Source organism: Rhea pennata, chromosome 5 (assembly GCF_028389875.1).
Source record: "Rhea pennata isolate bPtePen1 chromosome 5, bPtePen1.pri, whole genome shotgun sequence".
Taxonomy (NCBI): domain Eukaryota; kingdom Metazoa; phylum Chordata; class Aves; order Rheiformes; family Rheidae; genus Rhea; species Rhea pennata.
In genome coordinates, this window is record NC_084667.1 from 57361357 (window position 1) to 57387141 (window position 25785).

A 25785-nucleotide genomic window follows, 5' to 3' on the forward strand; every position below is an offset into this window, starting at 1 on the left:
GCCTTAGGCTGACCTTCTGCAAAGAAGGAAATTTCACCCAGGCTGCAGTTTAGCTTTGAAGAATGACTGTTAAAATCGTAACTTATTGTTCAAAAAACCTTTACCCTGGCTGTTATCAAAAGTTACACTGACTTTCTTAGAGAAACAAGAGAATTTTTCTTTATTTATTCCAAAGCTAACACAACTATAAGATCCTGTTCAGGAAATCCCTTCTGTCCATGATATGTCGTGCTTTTGGTGAAGCAATTATACATGTGGGCTAAGCTCAATGCTAAATATATGCTTCTACAGGAGTATTCTTTGTGTATTAGAATAATTCTAGTCTCTGGTAAAAACTAGGAAGGGAGACCCTCCACAGCTGTTACCCAGGGTACAGTCTCAAAGTACTGTGGTTGAAGATGTATAAGCCTAGACTTAATTTGACTAGTTCAAATATTATCACTGCTCAGATGCAAGAGTCACGTGTAAGGAGAAGAAAGGCCAGAATGACCTTTGGAGTCTGGTTTTGGTTCCAGGATTGGTATTTGATTTTTTTAAATTTTAACGTAAAAAACCCCTACCTGATCACATTTGGTGGGAGTTCACTGTGAGGTGAAATCTCCAACGTCTTCTCAGTCATCTTTCAAAGCCAAACCTGTGCTTTACAGACAACAATAATTTCAAAACTACTCATCGCTGACTAGCTCTTGTTCCCACTGATGCCAGAAAAAGTCTTGAGAAGAACACTTCTTAACGCATGTAGAGAGATGGAGAACTTGGCCATTCAGCTGTGTAAATGACCCCCTCCATCTGAGGAAGAGAGGGGAGGCCTGTCAGCAACGCAGCTAAGTGTGGGTAAACTGGCAAGGTAAAGGCTCTCAGAAAGGAACAGAAAAGAACGGCTATTCAGGCTCTCAGAAAAATTCTGCACTCAAAGGTGGTGCAAGTTTAATAATAGAAACGTTCTCTAGTACATGAGTGGCATCATGTTGCGTTGGGCTCGTTTATTACGGGGGGTTGAATTTCTCTCCCTGTGAACTGAATAAGACAGCAGACACATTATTGAAACTAATTATAGTTCCCTGTTTTCTCACACTCATTTTTCCCTGTGACATGTTGCTGACACTCTTTTGGATGACAGTTTTGTTTCAGACATTATCTTTTACCAGACTGAGAAATCTAGTTCCACTTGCAGTATACCTTGCTAGTCTCAATAGAAACATTTTTAAAGCCCACCTCGTAAAACATTTTGGAATTCCAGTATAAGATGTCTTCAGGGGAGTAATCACCTGCCTAAAACAAAATTTTTAATATAAATTTTCTTCAGAATATGAAAAAACGTTCAAGCAGAAAGTCAGTTCCACCGACCTGATGTTTAGTGACTCTCTACAGGTATTTGACTTTGCCAGGAGCAAAACACTTTCTTGTCTGATTTTGAAGGATGCTTAAATCAGTGTTCAATGAAGTTGATAGGAGGCTTCTTAGTGACTTTAACAGAGACTATATTTGCCCTTTTGTTTTAGCAGGAGTGGGATGGCCAACCCCAGATAAATGTGACAGGATTTACGACAACTGTGCCTGAAATAATGTTTCAGGAGAAAAAAGTACTAGTGTTCCCTGTTGTTAAAGCAGTAATATATTGGAAGAAAATCATCTAAAGATTAAGGTTACCTTTAGTAACTTGAGCTACTCTTAATGAAGTGATAGGAAAAAATTGTATTGTTGCTAAGAAAAATATCATGGACAGCATTTGGGCTGCTCTTGATAGATGTGTGCACATTTCAAAATCATCATGACACCCAGTTTGGTCTTGGTTTAAGAAGGCTTTTCAGGTAGGGAAGCATGGAAGTTATAAGCCCCCAGACTGGGACAAATCTCTAATTTGAGATTTAAAGCCTATCTGATTTTAAAAAATTGAACAAAATAGTTTAGTTGACACAATTTGTTGGTTGTTTCTGGTTTCGTTTTGGTTTGATTTTTGTCCTCTGTGAAAACTGAAAAAACAAATTCTTTGGGTATAGCCCTGGAATGTTTCCTTTTGAATTTTGTTTTGGCTCATTCTGTGAAATAGACCAAATTGTCCATATAATTATCTATATGAGTTTAATTATCCATATGAATTTAGGAATGTCCTCGCAAGAAATGCAAATACATTCTTGAATAAATAGATTACCGTAGATTCAGAAGTTTTGCAAACAAATAAAAGAAGGGATGTTAAGAAGCATTCGTAAATTTAAAGCTAGATTACACTCCGTTTTAGTCAGCGACATAAAGGCCAGGGGTGCATGCTTATTGTATTTAGGGCTTGTGATTTACAATAGCTCTGTACCACAGCTTCAATAATTTTATACAATAAGTTTTCAGTATCGTTGCATTCTACCTGGGACAAAGCCCTGAATGATTTGCTACAGCGTAAGGTGAAATGCCATAATATTGTATATATTGAACATGAAGTCTCAGCTTTGAGAAAAGGGAAGGCCAAGTTCTATTCCCTTGTGTCAGTGCAATGGATGGTAAAAACTGAAAGTGTGTAGTCAAACTCATTAAATACATTTATATATACCTCTATACATATGTGCAATGTGTTTATAATTTTTGTATGCATAACACAACATAGCATATCCCACAAATATGTTTACATATTCAACAACGTCCTATATGTACCCATACATATACTTTTAATTGGGTATTAACTTTCAGTACAGACGTTGTGTATCACATGTAAATAACTTTGTATTTGATATGTAGTATATATTCAGAGAAATGAAATATATGTTCAGTATGTAAACATATTGTGTAATTAATAAACAGTAAATAATGTATATTTGAGAATATAAGTTTGCGTTTTGCTTAGATACATGGATTTAACACAGCCAGTTGAAATTCTTAATAATTCTGTTTGTTTCAAAAAAGGTAGTTAGTTACTAACCTTCTCAATTTTTCAGTTACTTTTTCAAGTTCCTCCTGAGCACGTCTCAATTCTATTTCAAGATACTGACGTGTAGAATCAAATTCCGTTTCAAGCATTTCCAGTTTATGGGTGGTGTATGATAGACGCTTTCGTAATTCCCCCTTCTGTTCTTGCAAGGTACTAAAAAAACAAAGAGCACAATTGTAGAATTTAGCTGCTCCAGAAAAGCTTTTAATGATCCACTGTTTGACCAATTCCCTGCAGTACAGATTGGCATTAAGCCACAGAAATGTATTTAATAATTTGTTTATTGCACTTTACAAATCTTCTGATTTAGGTAGCTGACTATTTCCCCATCTGTGCTTTCTAGCACATTCATTGCTAATATCTCATTAGCCATAATGGAATATTTTGTGGAAGAATCCTCAATAAAAACAGAATACAGTTTAGAGTTTCATTTCACATAGCCCTTTTCATTTAGAATTACCTAAAAATACTGTGACTGAAATCAAAGATATTTATAGAGCAGTGACTGTAAATAAATTGTACAAAACAGTTCCTTGCCAGTACTCCAGGTTGTAATGCATTTTTCAGAGAAAAGAGAATGTGTTGTTTTTCAAATTGGTACCCTAATCCATAGCCAGAGAGCTGCTAGTATTGTTATTCAGTATTTCCTCTAAAGAATGGTAATTTTAATAATTATTTATTATTACTATTATTATAATTTTCAGGTAATGGCTTTTTCCATTTTGCTACTTAGTTTGGAGCAAAGGCTTCCTAGACATAGGTGTGACCCTAATTTTTCACAGTACTTTTGTTAATAAAAGACTTACACCTTGCTTGTAAGTCAGCTTCATTTATACTTTTTTCTTGAGATATTTGGAGACAGAGAGGAGATTTTTCACTTTGTTGTTGTGTGTCTAGTTAGGAAATAAGATAACATAAAGCGAAAGAGATCCATGCAAAAGTTTTATTCTGGAGTGTAAGGTGCCAGCTGCCCTCAAATTGTCCATCTGGATTTGAAAGGAGGATCCTAGGAACCTATTCCCTGCTTTACAAGGACTGACCGCACGACTTCAGGTGAATCTGTCTCCTGTTGCCTCAATTCTCTACCTGCATAACGGAGATCTTTCCTCTTTGCCTAGTTAGTTCGTAAGCTCTTCATTTTTATAATACGTTTGCTGAGTGCACTGCGGGACGTGGCTCCAGTTGGAGCCGTTATCTCTAGGCATGACTGTAATTGGGTACAGACGCTGCAGCCACTGCTGGGATTGAACTGTTCCCTTGGCGCCGGCAGGGAGCTCTGAGACTTGGCAGAATTGGAGTAGACTGCCAAAAAGACTACCACATGATGCACTGTGAATTAACTTGCTTGTTTTTAAACACATGCTAAAAATACTATTTCAGAAAATAAAGGCAAATCCTGATTCCCTTTGATGTTAAGTCAGTAGTGCTGTCAGCATCAGTAGAATAATGTTTTGGATCTATAATTAAACAAGAGAGTTGGGAACAATATGCTGTTCCTCAAGAAATGTTTATCTGAGCTGGCTTGTGTGACTGCCTTCTCCTCTACAAAGTGTGATAGGAGCTTCAGTGAGTTAATGGAAAAGCTTTACAATTGCTGCTGACTTGATCTATGCAGCTTGGATCTAGGAAACAGTCTAATGTTTTGCCAACACAGTGTTCTGTTTCAATTACGCATATTGCATGGTTACAGTTATACTTAGATTAACACTTGTAGTTTTACTCTCTTAAAATAATGTATTCTAATTCAGATATTAAATGCAGCTCCAGTTAATACAATCATTTAGTTTTCATGTTTCACTTGATGAATAAAACCAAAACATTACATAAGAAAATGAGCATCTGAACCCAGGTTGCTCATTTCTGCATGTCCTGAATCATGAGACTGTCACATCATACTGCTTTTCACTTGCTCTGCTTCTGGCCCCATTTTTGCTGTGTATGTGCCCAATGTAGGAAAGAAGAGTGGTCAGTTTTCCTTCCTATAGCCAGGCAATCTGGATTTTCTCCAGTAAAAGGGGTGTTAGGGTTTCAAAACTGTTCACAGTGAAGAGGGACTTGATCTTGAGTCTTTAGCTGTTTTGGAAATATAACCATGAGGATCTTCACAAAAAGTAGACAGCAGGTCCTCAAGCTGTGATTTTGAATAAAAATGTGCAGGCTGATGTTTTGTGCTGGACAAGTGTGGTTCATGCGTGCCAGGTCTGCTCAGGGGAGGTTTACACCCTCTTGCTGCACTGGGGAATTTTGGCCACAAGCAGAGTTTGACCTGTGGAGAGTTGAGGGGCAGCAGCAGTACCTACAGTATATATAATGGGAACACCAGGAATGTTTTAAATCAGTGATATTAAGTGACTGGTTAACAAAAGGGGAAATAGAGGGAAGATAACAGTCTGCTATATCTTTCACTCTGGCTTCCCAGTTTAGGTACCTTCTCAATTCGAGTCTGAATTTTACCAAACGTAAACAGGAGGAAAGCACCTGATGCCTCAAATGAAAATGCTTGTGCATAAGTTTGTGTGCCTAGGCTTGTTTACGTGGAAGAAGCTGGGGTTCAAAATTCCAGTTCTGGGTAAATATTGCTCCTTAGGCGGCAGGCGGTGCTGGGCTGAGCCGCTCATGCGTTCTTGGGGATTCAGCTCTGAACTGCTTTCGAAGAGTTAGGCTTTGGCAGTCTGAAACTTGAGCTAGGGCCCTGGTTCAGCAAAATGCTAAAAGATAAACTTAAATTCAAGCTCAGCCTTTTGTCTTCTTGAAGTTCACTGTGAAATGTTTGTATTCTTGAATTCTTTGCTTTCAGGCTGGGATTATTAATTTCATTAAAGTCAAGCACATATTGTAATGAACTTTACTGAAGGAGTATATATAGATGCCTTCTTTCATATAATGCTTTGATTAGTAAATCATAGCTCTAACTTTGTTAAAAAAATAAAACCAGGGTGGATAAGGCATAATTTAGGCAGCTTCAGGGTAAAGTTATTCTCATTCAGCAAACCATAATTCTGAAAAAACTAGCAATCCATACTGTGAGAGAGCATTATTTCTGCTCACTGCTGCCCAAGTGAGAAAGATAGGATGGCAGCCTGAAATGCTCATTTTTAGAAAATGAAAAAAACTTCCCAAACCTAGCAGAACTCTTTCTCAGTGTGTGCATTGATTCATCTTGTAGATCCAAAACTGGCTGGCTGTTCTAAGAGGAATTATTGATTTTAAATACAATGGGGTGGCAGGTATATAACAATCAATCATTATTAAAATACAAGTTACCAGACAGAAAGCTAAAAATTTTGGAAACAAAGAAATCACACGTTGACAAAAATATGCTGAATGACAGGAGATTTATAGCCACTTCTCTGGGAAAGAGAGAAAAAAAAAGCCCCAGTTGGGGAAAGCACTTAAGCACCTGCTTATATCTTTTTTGAGTCAAGAAATTTTCTGAAAAGGTATTTAATTTTAAGCAGTGACACAATGAAACTCATGCTTGTGATAGCACATCTATTGGCACAAATAGAAAAATTTTCCTGAATCTGGAACTGGAACCGTAGAATGGGTACCAATGGCTATAACACTGGTGGCAGTTCCCAAGGTTTTCTACAGTGTAGATTTGGGCATGAATTGAGCTTTGTCTAGTTATATTGCTGATCTCAAGTAATGCCTATTGTTTTCTCTTGCTTCCAGTTATATATGAACAAACACCTGAGAAACAAGGGCAAGGCAAGCGAGAGAAGCGGTAGAAAGAGGAGCTACATACAATGGGTCAACGTTAATACCTCAAACATGAGAGTCAGGGGCCCAAAACTTGTTTTATACAAATCTAAGGTATTTCATAAGCTTTTTCTTGAGTTTATCATGAAATAGATGTTCTTTCTGTGAAAAATCTTCCTTCTCTCTGCTAGCTTCCAGTGTTATCACATAATGCAATGCCTGAGTTCTCTCTCCTTGTACTCTATTGGGTACTTTTTTTGTTCTTTTCAAAGTAATGTTTCAATTTTTGAGATGTACCACTGTAAACTCGGTAATGGTAATTTAGACAAGGTTGAGAAGAAGGAAAAAATACAATGCCAAAATATAGACTCATGAAGTTAACCATTTTGCATTTTCCTTTTCTCCAAAACTGTAAGTTCCTCAAACTAGCAGCATTTTGTTTCTTCTTGTCACATACAAATTTTTTTAATGGTGGTAGATCAATGTATTTTAACTCATAACATCATGACTAGCTGGCTCTCATGGTTCTTTATTATATACATATTCATTGTATAGCTAAAAGCCAAGAAGATGATAATTCCATGGAAAAAGTACAGCTGGGAGAAAGGATAGGATATAATTGCAAATAGAAAATAGCATGTGGAAATCTGGTAGTACTATGTCTTAGAAAAGGTAAATCCTATATTGCATAGACATCCTGGAGTGAGTGAGGAATTACGGGATAGGTTCCAAAATCCTGTAGAAAAGGACCTTTTGCACGAGTGGTTCTCCATTTTTTTCTAATGATCTCTAAATCCCTGCTCCCGTGACAACCCACAGTTTGCAAGCCATTATCCATTTTGTTTCATTAAAGTATTTCGCTAAAAATGAGGACAGTAAGCACAATTTTAAATATTTAGACTGGTGAAACAAAATCTCCCCAGGGAGACCACTTTGAAGGTTGTTAAAAATGTGTCTTAGACTTTTCAAAGTATTATTTTCATCATATAGCTCTGTTTACAATCATAAAACCCCCAAACTATAAAATGTATATGAAAATATACATTGACATGAAAATTTGTGTCCATGAACATTGTAGCATTGCCAGTAATTTCCAGATTTGAATTCAGAAATGCTCCCAGACAGAGATTTTGAAGCCTTGCTCCCTTTGGCAATGCCCTTACAAAGAGACACCAAGCCACACTATTGAATCTGGTTGTAGGAGCTGATCCTCAGCAACAGTTTAGAGGCTGTTTAGGAAAGGTATTATCAGTTGTGAGTTAGCACTATTCAGGTTCTACATTTAATGAGAAGCAGTGTATTTTAGAGGAAAAGGATGAGAAGACAGTACAAACCAGGACAGAAAACTGAGAAAATAAAGTATTGCCAAATATTCCTGGTATTTTCCTGGTGTTAGCATTTTACCATACTAGCTTGTACAAGTCTTGAAAAGAAAGAGATGGTTGTGTTCCTGGCTTCCCTCCTCTCTCTCCAGTAGACCTCTGTTCAGAAAGGATGGTGAGCAGTCAAAATATTTTTTCCTAGATGTTCTCCTCCAGATGTACTTCAAGCAAGTGTCGTTGCTGCTCACACAGCCCCAGTCATAGGGTCAGGTGCAACAACTGATGAGCACAGCGAAGACGGACAATGTGTGCCTATCTCAACCTGCAACAGTCCATCGGGATTCGTCAGTAGAGCTGGCTGGAAAAGCTCCAGGTGAACATATTTCCACTGGAGTGTTTCAGTCAAAGCTGAAATGCCGTGTGGTGACAGCTCTATTCTTAGGAAGGTGTGCTGGAAAATGAGCAGGTTTTCACTTTACCTATCTGATCTCCTGCCAGCTCATCTGCCTGGCAGATGGCCTGAAGATGGAGGAAAGCTGGTTTGCAAAGCAGGGGCTGTTCAGCTGCCCAGACGCTGGAGGTTTTCTGGGACTTATAACCCTGAGACAGCCCACAGAAAAAAAGAGCTATTACTCCCTGAGAGTCAGTGCCTATGGGGCAGCCACAGAGGAGTATCCCAGAAGCCCCACAGCTACACCTGAGCGGTTAAAGTGCTTTTGTAGCACGTTTACATCTGTCTGACGCACTAGGGCTTTCCTTTGCAGATGACTTTGTTGTTGTTTCGGACTGGAGCACTGGCATTTTTTGAGATAATGAAATTCTCCTTGAATGTACTGATTACTTTTCTTCACATAGCTCTAGGACTAAGTAAAACAAAATATGATTAACAATGTAAGGAAAGAAATAAGCAATGAAAGGAATGCGAAATGAGGATATGGGAGCGACCTATGTCAAACATACTAACAGCCCTTATTGAATGTTCTCATTTCTTGCTAGTGAAACAGAAGTTTTAATGTAGCTGTGAAATCCTATATCCAAGAAATTATGTTTTGTGGATAAATATCCTGCCTTGAGGAAAGGAATGTGTAAACAGGAACTAACCTGGACTGGTGTTTGGGGCTCTGAATCTTGTTCCTGGCTCTGCCAAAAATGCCTTTTGTTATTCTGGACAAGTGACTTAGGGAGAGACTGATCTGACCACATGCAAATGTTAATCCTAGCTGGTCAGTTGTAACTCCTATTTCTAGTCTGTAGTGACAAACATGCACTATCAGGATGAGATTAATCTGACCTATTTTAGAAGCCTACTTTTAGAAGAAGTGACGCAAATCTGGAAGTACCCGTTTCTTTCCATTAATTACAAAGAGAATTTAGTCAAGGAGCTCAGACACAGATAACTACGTCTCGTCAGATAACTCCCGCTCTTCCTGACTCAATACGCTGTGTATAAGATGAGGTAATAGTATTCCCTTTCTTGTCTGCTTAGACTGTGTGGAGGCCTGCAAAATAGAGACACTAAATGCTTTAAAAGTATTTATCAGATCTGCATAGCACCTGTGTCATATCCTAAAAAGGGCGTCATAGGATTGAGAATATGGGAAGACTGATGGAAATTTAAAAAATAGACTCTGGAAAATAACAAAAAAAGCTGCATTTTTTTTTCTTTCTTCTTGTTGGCTTTTATCTAGAGACTAGTCAGAAAAGGTCAGCTCTGCATAGGCACTTGCAGATGAAAAAGCCTGTGAAGAAATCTATAGAGCAGGAGAGATGGGGACTCTGGAAAGGGCCAAGAGACTGCTTATGACCCTGGCCTTGACTTGAGGATTTAGACTGCTGATGAAAAGCAGGAGCAGTGGCGTGGCGTGGGAGGTGGGGACTGAGAGAGCCTGGGCTCAGGTTTGTGCACTTGCTCCCGGGAAGGAGAGCGAAAGGGGAAGCCTGACAGTGCGAGGCTTCTGTGGGCCTCAGGGAACGGGCAGCTTGTGCAGCTCGGGGATCTGGCAAACCTCTACATCCCTGCTTTAGCTTTTGAGCGTTGGATTGAGTCTAGCAGTAAAGAGACGATGGCAGTCAGATGGGGAGGAGTTGGGACACTGCCCTCCCTACCTGTAATGCACCCCAGGAGCAATGGCTTGGAGAGGAGAGCTGTGTCGTTGAAGTCGTGCCTCCAGCAATGTTTTTGAGATTTGTCATTGCTGAGAAAAGAAGTGCAAGCATTTTACAAGTAATTTCTAGATTAACGAAAAGATCTTTAATGAAACAACAATTGGACTTCTGTGGTAATCAAGCTTTATTTCTTGTTACATGTTCAGGGTCACAATTTCGAAAGGGTAATGCTAAAACTATCTTCCTTGTCCATAGTTTTTGTGGCTACCCTGGCACATGCTCCAGCTGATTGAAGCGATGGGTTCAAACTACCAAGTCAAGATCCAGATATGTTGCCATATCGAGAATTCAGATGTGGACTTGAAATTAATTTCATTAGGGAAACAGAAGAAATTTCTGGTGCTCAGACCTAGACCAGTACACATATCGCAGTGCTCCCGGTCTTTATTCAGCTGTTGTATTTGGGTCCCCAAAAAATGCCCAGGCAAGCATACATCAAAGTTCTAAAACAGAGATTTTCCCATAAATTTCAACTCATGCACACCTCATTCAGCTCATCTTTTCTGGAGATTTTAACAAAGATCTGTTTTTTGGGGTGTTTTTTGTTTTTTTTTTCCCCACTACAGCACATCCACTGAATTTCTCCATTACTTTCAAAGAAGTTTGTTACCTCAGAGTATGAAACTTCAGAGGATGAACAGTTTGCCTGTCAGATTGCATGCATATCTTTCCTTCATATATATATAGCTTTTGGAGTTTATTTGCAAGTATTAAACCATTTGAATTTTCTTTCCAGTACTCATTTTCAAAATAAACAACCTGAGCTGGGTTTGGGTTGGGAGAGGGAAGGCCGGTACATATGTTTCAGAACAAATGTGTGGGTGATCCAAATCTGGAGCTCAGATAGTTTCCAGATGACTGATGGACACATAAAACAAGTAAAAGAGTCCTTTACTTGGGTTTCAGGCATTCTAGCAGAATTTAGACCCGAGAAGACAAATGGTTTTTCGAACACATAAAAGAATAACTTGGAAGGGAGGTGGGGAGAAAAAAAGGAGTTCCTTAGCAATTGAAATCCTAGATCCTAAGCATAAAGGTCCATTTATGATACTTGGAGAGCTGATGCAGTCACCTTGAAACATAAATATTGCTAGATTTTGGAAGGTAGCTTTTTCTTTAGTCAGGATGTGAGTACCTGACTGTTGTATATTTCACTCGATTAAAAATTCAGACCAAGGAAGAGATATTATACGGTAAATATGTCTAAACTTTGCTGAACTTCCTATTCATAAAAGGTGGAAAAGAGGCAACTTTTAATTAAAAATAAAACTGCACTACATTTTGCCTGCAAATTACATCATTACATTACAAATGCACTACATTTTGTCTGTATTGACTTAACAGTCTTTGACTGCAGCAGGGATGGCCTCTATAACAAGTATATGGAGCTCAAAGACCTATCTATCCAACAATAGCGTTCAATATTAACTGTAATATGAGGAGATTAAGATATGAAAATTCAGTTACATATTGACATGCAGAAAAACCCTTAGAGGACCAGCTGTCAACACTGAGTTGTTATACGTGAATGACATTGTTGTCAGTGGAACAAAGTAAGCTTTTTGGAATATATTCATGATAAAGACATAAAAAGTGTCTTTATGTAAGGGTACCATCCATAATGTAAGGTTCTGAATGGATTGAATAGAAACACCATGAATAAAATTACAACTTTCAGAAACAGATGCAGAAGGTGTTTTGGTTATTTTAAATGAAGTTTCTTTGCCAGGCAATTGTGATTCCCCCAGTGTGCTGAAAAGTGTAAAGGGCAAATGAAAATGAACAGTGAGAATCCAGACCTCCATCTAGGGAGTAGTTTATTCTGCAGAGCACCAGGGAATCCAGGGTGCAGAACAGTTCATGAAGAGGAAAGAACTTAGAATTATAAATCAGGATATGCACTGCGTATCCCATGCAGCTGCTCTGCCTAGCCCAGCGCTACGCTTAGTACATGGCTGCACAGAGACTGAGAAGTCAGATCTTCAAGGACTGATTTAATATTTCTGTTGACTTGATTTGGATCTGGAGTCTTCAAAATGCATTTCCATTTCCTATTAACAAGTTTGCTAGTTTTGCTTCTGAGACACTTTTAGGGTTAAACACCCGAGTGAAGCCAGGCTGGTTGTGTGTGAGAAATGAAGGCAGTGCACAGAGAAAACCTGTGAGATTAGTGCCTAAATCAAAGGTGACTCAAGTAGTGTGAAACAGTGGAAATAGCAGAAACTGTTACAATCTCTTCCTTCTTCCAGGGTGAATAGGTGGAAAAAATGCAAGAGAAGAAAAAACCCATGCAATTCCAGGAGGAATACATGTTTCCTGAGTCATTCTCAAGAGGTAGGAAGAGTACGTTTATATTCTCATGGTAACAGAGAACACTGCTTATGTTCATGCCCTAATCCACACTGTCCTCACTGTCCCAATGCTGGAGAACCTGTGAAATGAGTCAGCTGATGAAGCTGTGAGAGAAGGGAATTAACTTCTGGTGTGGCAAACTCCAGCCAGTACTTGTCCAAGACAGTGGAGACATAGCCATGCTGACCATTCCCAGGATGCTACCAAGAGCCCTCCAAAAAGAGACTGGATGTTCACATCGTTTGCTCCCCACACTCTGCTCTTGACATAGCTCTTGAAGCAGGCTCATCTCTGTAAGTGCCCATATTTTCTGGCATTCAGAAGCTGATAGGTTTGCATAAAGCCTTTAGCTAGAAAAAATGGTGAGTTACAAATTTGCAAGATATGAAAGGATACGAAAGGCAGGAGAAAGGATTGACTGTAACAAATACTTCATCTTGCTATACCAAAGGCTATTGGGGGCGGGAGGGGGCTGTCTCACACCAAAAATGATCTGAAGCTGTTGAACAGACTTTGACTGCTTTTTAATGTTTGGCAGAGTCCTAGCAGTCTGCACGGCATCTCACTAGGGATTCCGACTGCTAAGCAGTGATGAGAAAGAAGAAGGAAAAAAAAAAGGAAGTATTGAGAAATGGAGGTAGCAAAATTAGAGGTGGACTTTAATTTATGACTTGGAAGCCAAAGAAAGCTCTCCAGGCAATTCAGCAAGCATTCTTTGGTTGCACCAGCTCTCTTTACAGCTTCTAGTGGCCAGCTTCTAGATTGCTTCGGTTTGTAGTCACGGATAAGCACTCCCTCTGGAAATTACTGAAGCTAGCCTGCCACATCAGCTCACAAGTCTATAAAGTTCTATTTTAATTATGTTATTAAACTTTTCTTGCTTTTGCTTTTATCTGTTTGCTTTCCTGATTCATCTGAATCAAGCTGTGCTGAAACAGGAATGTGATTTGTTCTAGATTGTGCTGTTTATTCGTAATATAACTCATAACGAGAATGGGTGAAACCCGCTGCCCAGAAGCAAACTAAAAAATATCTTACCATTTCTTTTAGAGTTCTGAAGTTGAAAGAGAGGGAGAGGAGGTAGTATAGAAATGAGCTTTAGTACCAGGAAAAGAATTTGGACTCTATCTCATTTTGTATAAAGTGTCCAGATGTAAGTTGATGGACAGAGGTTATCATCTCTGTTCTCATCTTAGCTATTTCCTTCTTTTCCCAATCCTTTTCTCTTTCCTTTGACTTAGGATTCATCTCTGTCTGGCTCAGGGGACTCATTTTGATCCTGGAGGGAGGAAGAACTGCAGATGCCACTGCTTTTTTTCCCCCTTTATAAACGATGTATATTGCCAATGCTAAATTAATTATTGAATTATCATTTTAATTATTTCTGGTCACAGTTGTATTCCGATCCTCTGTTGTGATGGAAGTCATACCACAAGATTGTGTTATGTTATATCCCTAACTTGAATACATAGGTGCTTGTCTTAAAAAAAAAAAAAAAAAAAAAAAAAGTCAGTGCTCACCAAATGTTATTACTAAGTTACTATTTAGGAGAAAACGCTACCCTTGCCTAGAAGGAGACATAGTAATGACCTCTCAGATATTTCTAGTAGCTGTTGGTGCAATTCTATTGCAATCTCTGTTTTTTATCACTTAGTTCACCCATCACACGTGGCTATGTGACAATACTAAAGCAACATGCCACAGAAGTGAACCCTGCAGGCTTTTAGGAAGGTTTTTAGGCAGTAAAATAGGATACTGATTGGTAGATACAAACAGCAAAGCTGATTAAATAATATACCTTAGCCTAGACACACCCAAATTCTCAGCACTGCACATGTAATTTAGATTCTGAGGGAAACTGTTACTACACACAGACTCATGTATGGTGTGTTGAATGGGAACTATGAGAACCACCGGCTTTTACCTGAATGAACTTATTTTGCCTGAATATTTCAAGGTATTTTTAGTTTTCCTACTGCAATAAATGATCCTCAGCTCTTTGATCAACCTGATATTACAGGGGAAAAAAAAACAAAAAAGAGAAAGAAATTGCCCTCTGTCATTTTTAGCTGATTATTTTGAGCCTGACCTTGTTTTATACATTCTATCACACTATTTTAGGACTACTTATCTGAGAAGTCTCCTATTCTGCAAGAGTCTAAACAAGTTCACCTCTAGCAAGTTCACCACTGCTTAGCATGTTTTGCCATCCTTTCATACAACCTTTCTCCCAGCCTAATGTCATGATTTATCAGACCAGTCAAGTCTGTTTTATCCTGCTCACTCAGCTGAACTGGACTCTGTGCTAAGCGTAGGATTCTGTTTTGTTGTCTTTGGGGATGTAGAGCAAAGGACAATGAACAGGATTCTCCCCCATCAAAGTCCCTATAAATAGTCCAGCACCTTGACATTAGCTCTCCTGTAGCTTTTGGAATAAGTCAGTAAATAAGGGAGCTCTCTGCTGTGGCCAAATTAGGTAGTAAACTGGTGTCTGAAGAGGTGCTTGTGCCAGCATGGAAAGCAGTATGCGTTGTGCTTCGTCGAAGGGGACCCAGGAGCCCCTGCTTGCATCTAGCCTTGGGTTGTACCACCCTGAAGAACCATGGAGAGCAATGAAGCAGCTTCGTTTTCTTCCTCGTGCCTTGAGATATGAATTGCCTAAACACAGCCTACAATCTTTTGCCCTCTAATTGGACCACTTTAACATTCTTAGTGAATTGAAACTTATTTTTTTTTAACTGAGTTTTTTGTTGTTTTCTGATTAGTTTTTTTAGGATTAAGGTGCACTCACCTGGATAAAATAAAATCTATCCTCATTTTGTACGCGCTGACAATTCTCATACTCAATGACTTTCACTTTCACAAACAACTATTCTTGCTTCCTTCAGCAAGCTGATGTTCTCAAATATAATTGAAAAACAAGTTTCCAGATGTATTTTTAAAAATCTATGTATGTTGAATCGCTATGGATAAGACTTGGACCAATAAACAAAATGGAAAAAAGTAAGCATTCAGGAAACACTAAAATATATTTTTTTAAAAAATAGATCCTTTTGAGCCTTTTAAAAAGTAGAGGGAAAAATGAGAATCATCTTTCAATCTCAGTCCATTTATTTTCTGAAATAGATAAATTGCCTGACCTAAAATCCTAGGTTTGTGCACTTTAAGTTCTGGACTACTTGGAGATAAATGGTATTATTTTCCTCTGTAAGAGTAAGCTTATTTTTATTTGAAAATTAGGACTATGAGTGGGCAGCAATGGTAAGAAGAGAGATTATTTTAAAACATGCATACCGAAAGGCTACTACATATCTTCTCCAGACTCAGAACTTCCTCCTAGGCATCCTTTTGAAAACAACATGTATGATCAAACTCAGTGATTACCCTATGGCTGTGCAAATTTGTTCTGATTCTAAAAGACTTCCGAATATTCAATCAAATTGAAATTAGGGTCAAACGTTTTGCATTTTGAAATAAATAAATAAATAAATAAATGTACAATACTGTTGATATTTGGGTTTACTGGTTACCTCCTGGCTTTAACAAAGACAAGCACCAGAACAAAGCTATTCTTATATCTGCCTTATCTAAAGCCAGGTAAAAATAGAATGCACGTGCAGAGCCCCAGGGACTGCAAAACAGGAATTTAAATCAATTCTCAAAGATTGTTGTGTTTTTACTCTGTAGAGAGTAGATGTCATGCCAAGAAACACTGAAAGAATTTTACTTATGTCTTTCTAACAGCAATGATGTTCTTAAGGTGAAAATTCACAAACATTATTTACAGAAAATCAAAAGACTGAAATAAGGCACTATAAAGCTTATTATGTCATTATTTTTATCTAACTAATTTCCTACTTGGAAATATATTACAATATTTCATATTTGAGTGAAAACTAAAGGATTAGTGAATGATATTTCTTCTACATACCTGTAACTTGTAACAAGGTCAAGCAACAAAGAACAAACGGTAAATTCAGGGGTAAAGGAGAAGAAATTGTAAGCAAAATATGGAAAAATGAGTCACTAGTTAAACTTATACTATGTGCTTCATAGGAATGTAAACTAGAAACAGTCATAACTCCTCCATCCTTGAACCATCTCTGTAACAGTGACAAAACCTTATTTTAGAAGACTGAGGATTAATGTAAATCTAATAAAGAGTCTGAAGAATATATAAACACCGACAATTAAGAGAGGTAGGCAAGTCACCCAAATAACTGGTAGCAACAATAGAATACAAGCATCTGCATTGTAAGAACTGCTCCACCAGAAAAATAAAATAAAATAAAATAAAATAATTGATAGTAGGAAGCTGTGGATTCTGCAGCTTCTTAAACAACTTTCAGCTGTTATACAAGCTAATAATTATTACTACAGGCTTGGCCAAGGCAAGCATCTAGAGTACAATAATAAACAGATCTGTTGTCATTCCCCCAGTTCAGAAAATGTAGCGCAACTGAATGATGAGAGACTGCAGACTGACATGAAGAAATGAAACATTTTTACAGACATCAGAAAGTTAGAATGAAAACATAACTTCACAAAACATCACTTATTAGTTACCTGTCCCAGAGGGTAGGTGAAGATTTTGCGAGCCTGCCCTGGAGAATTCTAGGTTGCCATAGGCAGGTTGGCACCCAGGAATTTCGTACCCTGCAGCATGAATAGAGGACAAACCATGGCTAGGTATGGCTCATAAGACATCCGAGTGGTAACCTAGCTAGATTTGTTGCATATTAGTAGCCTATGGCATAATTTGGTACTTATAATTATTAAAATTCAGAATATCTTACTTTAATGCAGTATTAAATCTACAAAACAAGGTGGTGTTCCAGTGCACGCATTTAGTGATTTTCTTGCATAACATCTGTTGTAGGTCAGAATAGGTATTTAGGATTGATCATATCATGGCAGGAAATGGGTGCTACTCCACTGGTTTTACTGGAGAAGCATTTGCTTTAAAGATTTGCAAATTAGGCTCTTAAATTTTTGCACTGTAAAAGCGTCAGATCAAATGAATTTATGCTTCATCAGAAGAGGGCCAGCAAAATTCCTTCTGAGCACCATATGAGAACATGTTTAATAGTTTTAATTAAATCTGGGCTGAGGTTCAAGTTCCACATACCAGGTTCCATGCACATCTACCAGCAGCAAAACAATAGCTGCAAAATATTTGTTGGAAATGTAAAGCACAAAGAGAAGCAATCTGAACAAGCAATATAAGCCACAAATAACACACAGCAAAAGCAGATCCAGAGCCCAAGAGAAAGGCCAACAAGACAGGCAAATTAGCAATGAGAACTGTTGCCTAACATTAACATCAAGCAATACTGATAAGATTCAAAACACTCTTCAGTTCTTATTCAAGCAAATTCTCACTAAAGTCAAAGGTAGTTTTTCCTGAGTAAAATCTCAGCAAGGATTACAGGATTTGACTGCACAGAATAACCCACACAATGTTGTTGCATTCATTTGCAATATCTGAAATGAAACATAATATGCCCTCAAGGATAAACACAATAAAAGATCAATTTTTTCCTCACTCAGATACCTTCATATACTAACGAAAATTTTTGCATAAGCTTTCATATGGTCAGTGATTGTTTTACATGGAGAAAATCCTACTTTTCAGTATTCATCATTGATTACTAGTGGGTACTGCAAGGTAGTGACCTTCAGGTTGTTTATGTGAACATGTCTCTGCACACACTGACCTGTTTCAGGAGCAATTGCTGTACTGCAGAGACCACCAGAAAATCCCAGCGTCTACAGAAAAGGAAAACACTGCTGATTCTCCTGGCACTGCTGTAAGTTAGCCCTGGGAATAGCTTCATGTCAAGAACTACAGACAGCAAGATGATGCTCTTTAAGGTACTCTGAGGAAAAGCATTATGTAAATTCTATTACGCTACTCTAGTTGTACTGCTGTGTTACCCGTTGAACAATTAAGGACTCTTTCAACTATCTTTTAACTTCTTCCATGGCAGAGTTGTATTAAATGTGTGAAGACACTCAGCGAAGACATCAAAATAATACATGGCCTGAGGTTTAGGTCTTCTCATCATATTAATTTACAGCAATATTAGCTTTAAAATCACAGTGAGGACAAATCTCTGAAATCTGTAGTACCTCAGTACTGTTGGTTCTTTAGTGAGCTGTCAGTAGTATTTTGGATCATGTATCTCTCATAGCTTTCCTGATGTTGTCAAACAAACTGTAAGCCCCATAATCGATAGGTATCTATTTATTTAACACATACCAATTCTGTAATACTTCACTCTGTACTTTCATTCTCCTATTGATGACAATACAACAGTCCACTGTAAGATTACAGATTTGAAAATGGTCTCAGTCTGGCCTTCCATTTTGTAGCCACATATTTTTTAGGCACAAAATTAGAAACTGCTCCCAAAGACAAGCTCTTTGAAATCTTAATTTTGAACAAAATCAGATAGTTCAGCCAAAGGTTTCTCCAAAACCAATGGAGATTTGTTCAAATCAGTGCATTTTGCATAGGTCTCACTGGTTCACAGATAAGCCCTCTCCAGTAGCTTTCTAATGAAATAGCAATACTCACAAATTTTGAAATAGATGAAATTAAAACATTGTCTGGCTTCTCATGCCCACAAAATAAAGTAAGGTTCTTGGAGCAAAGAAATTATTTGAGCAGAGAGAAATCTGTGCTGCTTTCAGATCCCTTACCAGCTCTCTTCCATGCAGGTTAATCATCTAGCCTATCCCATGCCTCCTACTGGTATTTAGCAAATAGCTTTGTTATAGATAATCTTATTAAAAAGTTTTAAGGCTGTGAGATGCTCTGATAGAGAGGGGAGAGGTGTGAATTCTACTTCAGTTGTTTGCTCAGCGTTCTTCCTGACATCCTTTGGGTAGTCCTGTGTAATTGCTCCATAAGTGAGCTAATACAGAGAAAAGCTCTCTGCTTTGGGTCTTGGTTTACAAAAGTTCTCCAAGGAGATTTAATAACATTCTGAGATAATCAGTGTCAGTTGTAGTCAGTCTAATCAAATTCTCATGTGCAAGGCTGAGAAATAATTAGTGACTCTAAGATTTATTTATTTGCCTGATATACAAATATGACAATTAGTCGGCTTTCACAATTTGCATGGGACATTGTTTTTTTCATTGGCAAATCAGAAATCATCAAAACATGTATGAGTTTTGCTCTAAGGCAATTTTAAATTTTAAGGAAAACAAAATGGAAAATGCTCTCTATTAAGCCACTGTGTTGTTTCCTTTCTCAAAGAACAGTTGCAAGAAACTTGCAACTATTTAAAAATAATAATTATAGGTAAGGGTAAGATTGTATAGTTACAATATACAAACAGTATAGTTTACTACAGGAAAAATATCAGTCCCAACAAACTGATAATAACCTATGTCAGATTATCAGATTTTAAAACGTCTTTTTTATTACACTGTAGGTGATAAAGTAACTCATTTTGCTTTTCTTTCTACACAGCTTCTGTTATCTCTCACTGATGTGATTGAGACAGACTCCAATGTCAAGTGAGGTTCGATCCTGGGCATACTGTTGTAATAGCTTGTGTTTCCTTGTTCCACTTGTCTTGTCCTAGAACATGCAGTATGTTACTTCAAATATTGTCAGCAGCACATCTGACAGTAATCACAAAAGATACCTATAGACCAATATCCAATTAAAACAAATTAGATGTGTCTGTGAAATACAATCAACACTTCATTTCACTGTCTAGAGAAGGACAGCTAGCAATTCATCAGTTTTGATGGCAGAAGATGATTGATTCACTATGCTTGGCATAGACTTATAGGGACTGCTTTGTCTATTTAAAAAACAATGTCATGAGAAAAGCAAACACAGTGCACTGTGTATTCTCCATTCGTATTTTATAGGTGACTAAAACTCATAGCATCTGATATGTATAAATGTCCCTGGCTTACATGCTCGTCTTCAAAAATACTGCTCTTTTTATGCAAGAATATACATGATGATTTTACAAATGCCAGTGAAAACTGGAATGCTTTCTCTGAAGTAATATATTTTTCTGATGGTAAAGAACTTCATGGTTGCTCTTTTATCGGCTTGTGAATGGAGGGCTTGGTGAACAGACTTTAGCAATCTCTAAGCAAAAGTCACCCAAAATCTTGCCCCCACTTTTAAGCAAGAAGGATTTTTTTTCATAGAGCTCGAAGAATGCGTCCTGGTCTGATTTTAGCTTAAAGCTACTTTTAAAAAGTGACCTGAAGTTTAAGGGATTTGAAAAGGCTGTGATTTTGTAGGGAGAAATTCTGTCAGCCTTAACCTGATCTGTGCTATTATTATTATTTTTTTTACTTGCCCAATTTAGCACTATTTTGCCCTAGTATGAAGTTAAGGCAGAGCTGCTATTTTTGCTTCTATTAACAACATCCAGCTATATTAAGGGTATGCCTTTATAAACACTAGTAAGCCCTGATGAAACGTTGGCAGAGCAAGCTGGAAGAAATACAAGGACACCTTGGAACATGCTGTCACGACTCTACCTCCACAGAGTGTCCTTATAGAAGAAGCACGTGGCTGTGATGCTGATTTAGCACCACAGACTTGAGAGATGCTGTCAGCTGTGCTCTCTACCTACTTTCCTACCAGTCATGCCAAAGTAGGTAACTGGCTGTCATCTCCATGGAACAAAGGCTGGAGCTGATAAAAATGCCAAACAATCTATTTCTGTGAGGAGGTGGCAGTTCTATTCTTGGAATTACTCAGAACTATCTATGACCACAGCATTAAATAATGTAAAACTCCTGCAGGGACTGTAACAATATATCTTAATGAATATTTTAAATCTAATTTCCTAATTGAAAACAGGCCCATATGGAACCATGCATATCCCCAGCTGGGGTAATCTGCAGGGAGTGGACAAGTGGATCAACACCCACCTCCTCTGCCTGGTTACCACAATCCTCATCTATTCCTTCCTATGTTTTTGACTTGACATCTTGGGTGATATGTTTCTGATTTGACCACTTGCTCCTCCCACTGCCTCAGAATCAGCTGCAGTAATGCTGAAGGTGAAGGCCTGTCTCCACGTCCCCTCTGGGGAAGCCTGACACTGCAGCAGGCTTTGAGCATTGGGAAGAGTCATGGGGGAAAGCCATGGAAACTCTGGGCCTGAGCACTCTTAGCTGAGATTGAACCTACAGGAGATTCAGTTGCCAAACTAGTATGTCTCTGTTAACCACGTAAGAACTGTTTGAGAGGTTTTGAATGTGTATATGACTTTAGAGATATGTTTATAAAAATGTTATAGCACAAATTCTTGATACTCTGTAATGCTTCCTTGCAGTATTTTAAGACCTTGCTCTAAAGCATGAAGCTGCAAGGGCTTCTTAATGAAAAAATCATGGATTACTTTTTGTCTGTGAGTAAAACAATAGTTTTCCCCTCTGTTATATTTTCAGATATGTCTAAACCATTCCAACAAAAAAATATGGCATGGAACATTCCAACTGATACAGTTAAAATTTTGCAAAATGCTAAGCAATCTATTAGTGAAAAATGTCGGGTGACCTCAGCTACCACTATTATTACCAGTTCTTTGTATCTATCCTACCTAGCTATTTATCTATCTCTGGGGTAAATGTCTACGTATATGTACACATGTGTGTATGTTCATACATATATACGTACTTCAAACACTTAACACCAATATTTTCCGGAAATGTATGTCGTAAACAGTATATAAAGCCTAAGCCTTCTGTGCTTAGACTATAAATATCTGAATGGATAATTATCACTGTATTAGGCATGTTGACAGAACAGTTGTGGTAGTATTGGAGCTACTTGCAATGTTTGACTTTTTTTTTTTTTTTTTTTTTTTTTGATGATGTCTTCAAATACATGTGTAGCCAAATACAAATTATGTTCCATTCATACAAAAGGCAGTTGATATACAGGGGTATTAACGAAATGTAAGGATTTGTGGCTAAATATATTGATAGCTTTCTGTTTTCAAAATGCTAAGAAGCCTCATACACTCTGGGAATGCCACTGGAAATAGACATGTGCTAAGCTGTTCCCTACATTAGGCTTTACATAAATTTATAATAGTTAAAAATTGATGTAAGCTCTAAAAAGGATCCCTGGAAACTTTCCACATTCTTGCAAACTTTTGCTAACATTAATTATTAGATTAACTGGATGCTCTTGTTTGTATAAGAATATTCAGCCTTGGTTTGAATTTGGTTGGCATTACAGCAAAACCCAAGCCTGATAATGTGGAGCTTGGCCAACTTGGGGACCGTTTCTTTTAGTATTAATGCTGCACTTTTTTATGGGTATATGACTTCATATTTTGTCAGTCTTTAAATGCATCAAATATACTAATGGATCTGAAATTTAACAGCTGGCTGAGTACAATTTTACTGATGATTAGATTTGGGGGAAGAGAAACAGGTGCAGAAACACTCCTTCCTGCAACTACAGAAAAATATGATAGGGATTAGTCATTCTGTATCTGCATGGAAATAATCATAAACTGTTAATAATATTTCATTTTGAGTCTCCTACTTGGGAAGATGATCATCTGCATACTGTTAAAAGCATTAGCTAGCTTGAATTTCTTGGAGCAGATAAACTATTGCCATAGAATAACAGTGGTCACACTTTTCAAGGGTTAGAGATCATCTTTGCAATACAATTTAATGACGGTACTTTCTGTATTGCTTAAACTCATTCTGTTATTTCCTATGGGAAGCACAGACATAAATATATTGTATAGGTAGTCAAAATATATGGATATCTGTAGACATTTCTCATTGGAACTATACTTGCTTATATGTTTTATGTCATTTCGTGAAGTTTAGTATAAGTAATAGCTGTCCAAGGCTGTCAGTAATAACAACCAGCAACTTCTTCAACATTAATTTTGATAAGGAGTTTTTGTATGATGGCAGAATCCAGTTTTCATGAAGAATCTTTTTCTATACACACACACACAAAAAAAATCAGATTGACCTAAGGGATGTCCTTTAACTACATTTCCCTTGGGTTCTTTTCTCCCACTAGCTGAACAAGAGTTGTTCCTAATGCAATTAGGCCATCGTGAATCATCTTCCTCTACTTTTTCCAACCATAACTGCTTTGCTCCAATGTGCCAGCAGCAGTTCAATTTTTCACCCCTTTTTTAGTGTTTGATTTCAGACACTCTTCACACCTCTGTAGTAGCTCTCCCTGAGTGCACTTAACAGAGCTTTGTCTCAACATGGAGCACATATTGGGTAACCAGTAATAAATATCTGGCCAAGATGACTTATGTCTCTAGAAGTCAATTTTTTAAAAAAATCTTAATGAGACAACTTTGGAGAAAACAGTTTTGTTTCCTAATGTGGAAGTAAGTACTGTAGATGCTCAAACTACCATGTGCAGACATTAAAAATTGCCTTGCAGGTCCTTTATCACCAGTATAATTCTTCCCCTACTTCCCCTAGTCTTCCTTGGTGCCTCCAAGTTTGGCAGCTTTGGGTAATCACTGAATCATTGATCATCCAGAAATGTACAAAAACGAGGACTTTTCCAAGTAGATGAACATCTTTACTGCATTTCCAAGTAGATGAACATTTCACTTAATATACGTGAAATATACTTACATGTTTATTTCACACTTTTCCAAAACCTAACATGATGTCTGTAAACAGACATGTGAATGTGTCAATAAAGTCACATTGCATAATGAGTAGAATTAAGATTGCTGAGAATAACAGTTGTTTTGTAAAAAGACTTTGGTCCGTACAGTTCCAACTGTCGAGCTGTCTGGGACCTCCAGAGAATCTGAAAGAACTATAATTGTTCTTTTTAAAATGACACTTGTTTTACATAGTCAATAGAATAAAGTTATCATTTAAGTCTGACATATCATATTCCTTTCACTCCAGATGGTTATGCTGAATTATATTCAATATATCTTAGGCTTTTTATAAGACTGGAGAAGTACCTTGAAAAAGGAACTCAACAGCAAAGCTGGTCTTGATTAGACCAAGAAAAGAAAGACTAAGTAGGAATACGGCTGCCCTTTTAAACATAACACGGAGGAGGGAAATCTATTTTGTCTAAAGAAAAACATCAGCGTAAGAGCAAGTAAATAAAACTGGCCCTGCTTACATTTTCTGTTGGAAATTAGAAGAACTGCTGATGATAGAACAATATGATTCTGAAATGGGCTTCCAATAAGAGTAGCAGATAGAAAACTACTTAGAAGACAGAGTATGTGGCTGCCTGAAACTGCAGATAACTGTTCCAAAATATCCCATGTTCCTAAATGTCTTTTCTTCCTAAACTGCTTTTTTACAAAATGGCTATTGTCAATAGATTTATTCTAATAATGGGCCTCAGCCCTTCCAAATCTTACTCCCTTCAGTGGCATTCAAATAAATTGGTACTTTTGTGAGAATAGAACCAGTACTGCTAATTGCAGAGGTCAGACATGGAAGAAATCTAATAGAGAGAGCTAGTGTCAAGCACCCCACCTTTTAGAACCTGATGAAGCTAGTAAATTTGTCATTTAATCTCTACTAGCAATCCATTTATCAGTCCAATGCTTTCATGTGTTTATAATAGAAATGCATGGCAATAGAGCACTTGTATTTTGAATTGAGAATACTATGATTACAGAGTAATCATACAGATACATTAATATATACAGATACATTCCCAGAAGATGCTCCCAGGTGACTAAAATCAATAGAAATTATGAGTATTTTACTTTTCCTCAGATTTTTCTTCTAGTTTGTCCATCCAACCCTTATCTTTCACCCCTGAAGAGAATGAGTGTTTTCACTAGGGATATATTTCTACGTCCCTTTTGCTGAGATAACTAAGCACTGAGTGATTTGCTTCAGAAGTCTGTTGTCTAGAGAATTGGTAAATATGCACATAAACAACTGCCTTAGAGTATAATCTGAGCCATTTGCATAACACAGTTTGCTAGGTTAGAAGAAGGAATTAATTAAAAAAATAAAAAGAGAGACTAGACCAGTTTGGAAATTATTTTTCTTCTGACTGCTCAGAAACCCAGTCAAGTAACCCTCTTCTGCCTGTCTGTGATAGATTTAGATTCCTTTGGCTAAATTCTGCTGTTAGTGAAGAAGTTATTCATCACTGACTGTAACTCTAAGGAAATAACTCAATGAAATTGCCTGGGTTAGTTGGCATAGACTTTATCCCTTGTATACCCATAAAGGTTATCTCAGTCCATCTCTGTGAGCTCTGTGGGGCTATTTGCAATTGATTTTTTTTCTAGTTGTATGTGTCTTCCATTATAAAGAACAGATTTTTTGTTGTCTTAGGCT

The 25785-nt window shown here is 37.6% G+C and overlaps 1 protein-coding gene across 1 annotated transcript in view; it reads right to left on the reverse strand.

The window, feature by feature from the left end:
* BEGAIN (brain enriched guanylate kinase associated) overlaps positions 1 to 25785 on the reverse strand; it is a 146011-nt gene that overhangs the window by 58079 nt on the left and 62147 nt on the right. Inside the window, exons 3-5 of the mRNA XM_062576534.1 lie at positions 17026 to 17115; positions 2909 to 3070; positions 1216 to 1272 (exon numbers count right to left, since the gene is read on the reverse strand). Of these exons, the coding sequence (XP_062432518.1) occupies positions 1216 to 1272; positions 2909 to 3070; positions 17026 to 17115 (309 nt within the window). The remainder of the gene's footprint in view (positions 1 to 1215; positions 1273 to 2908; positions 3071 to 17025; positions 17116 to 25785) is intronic.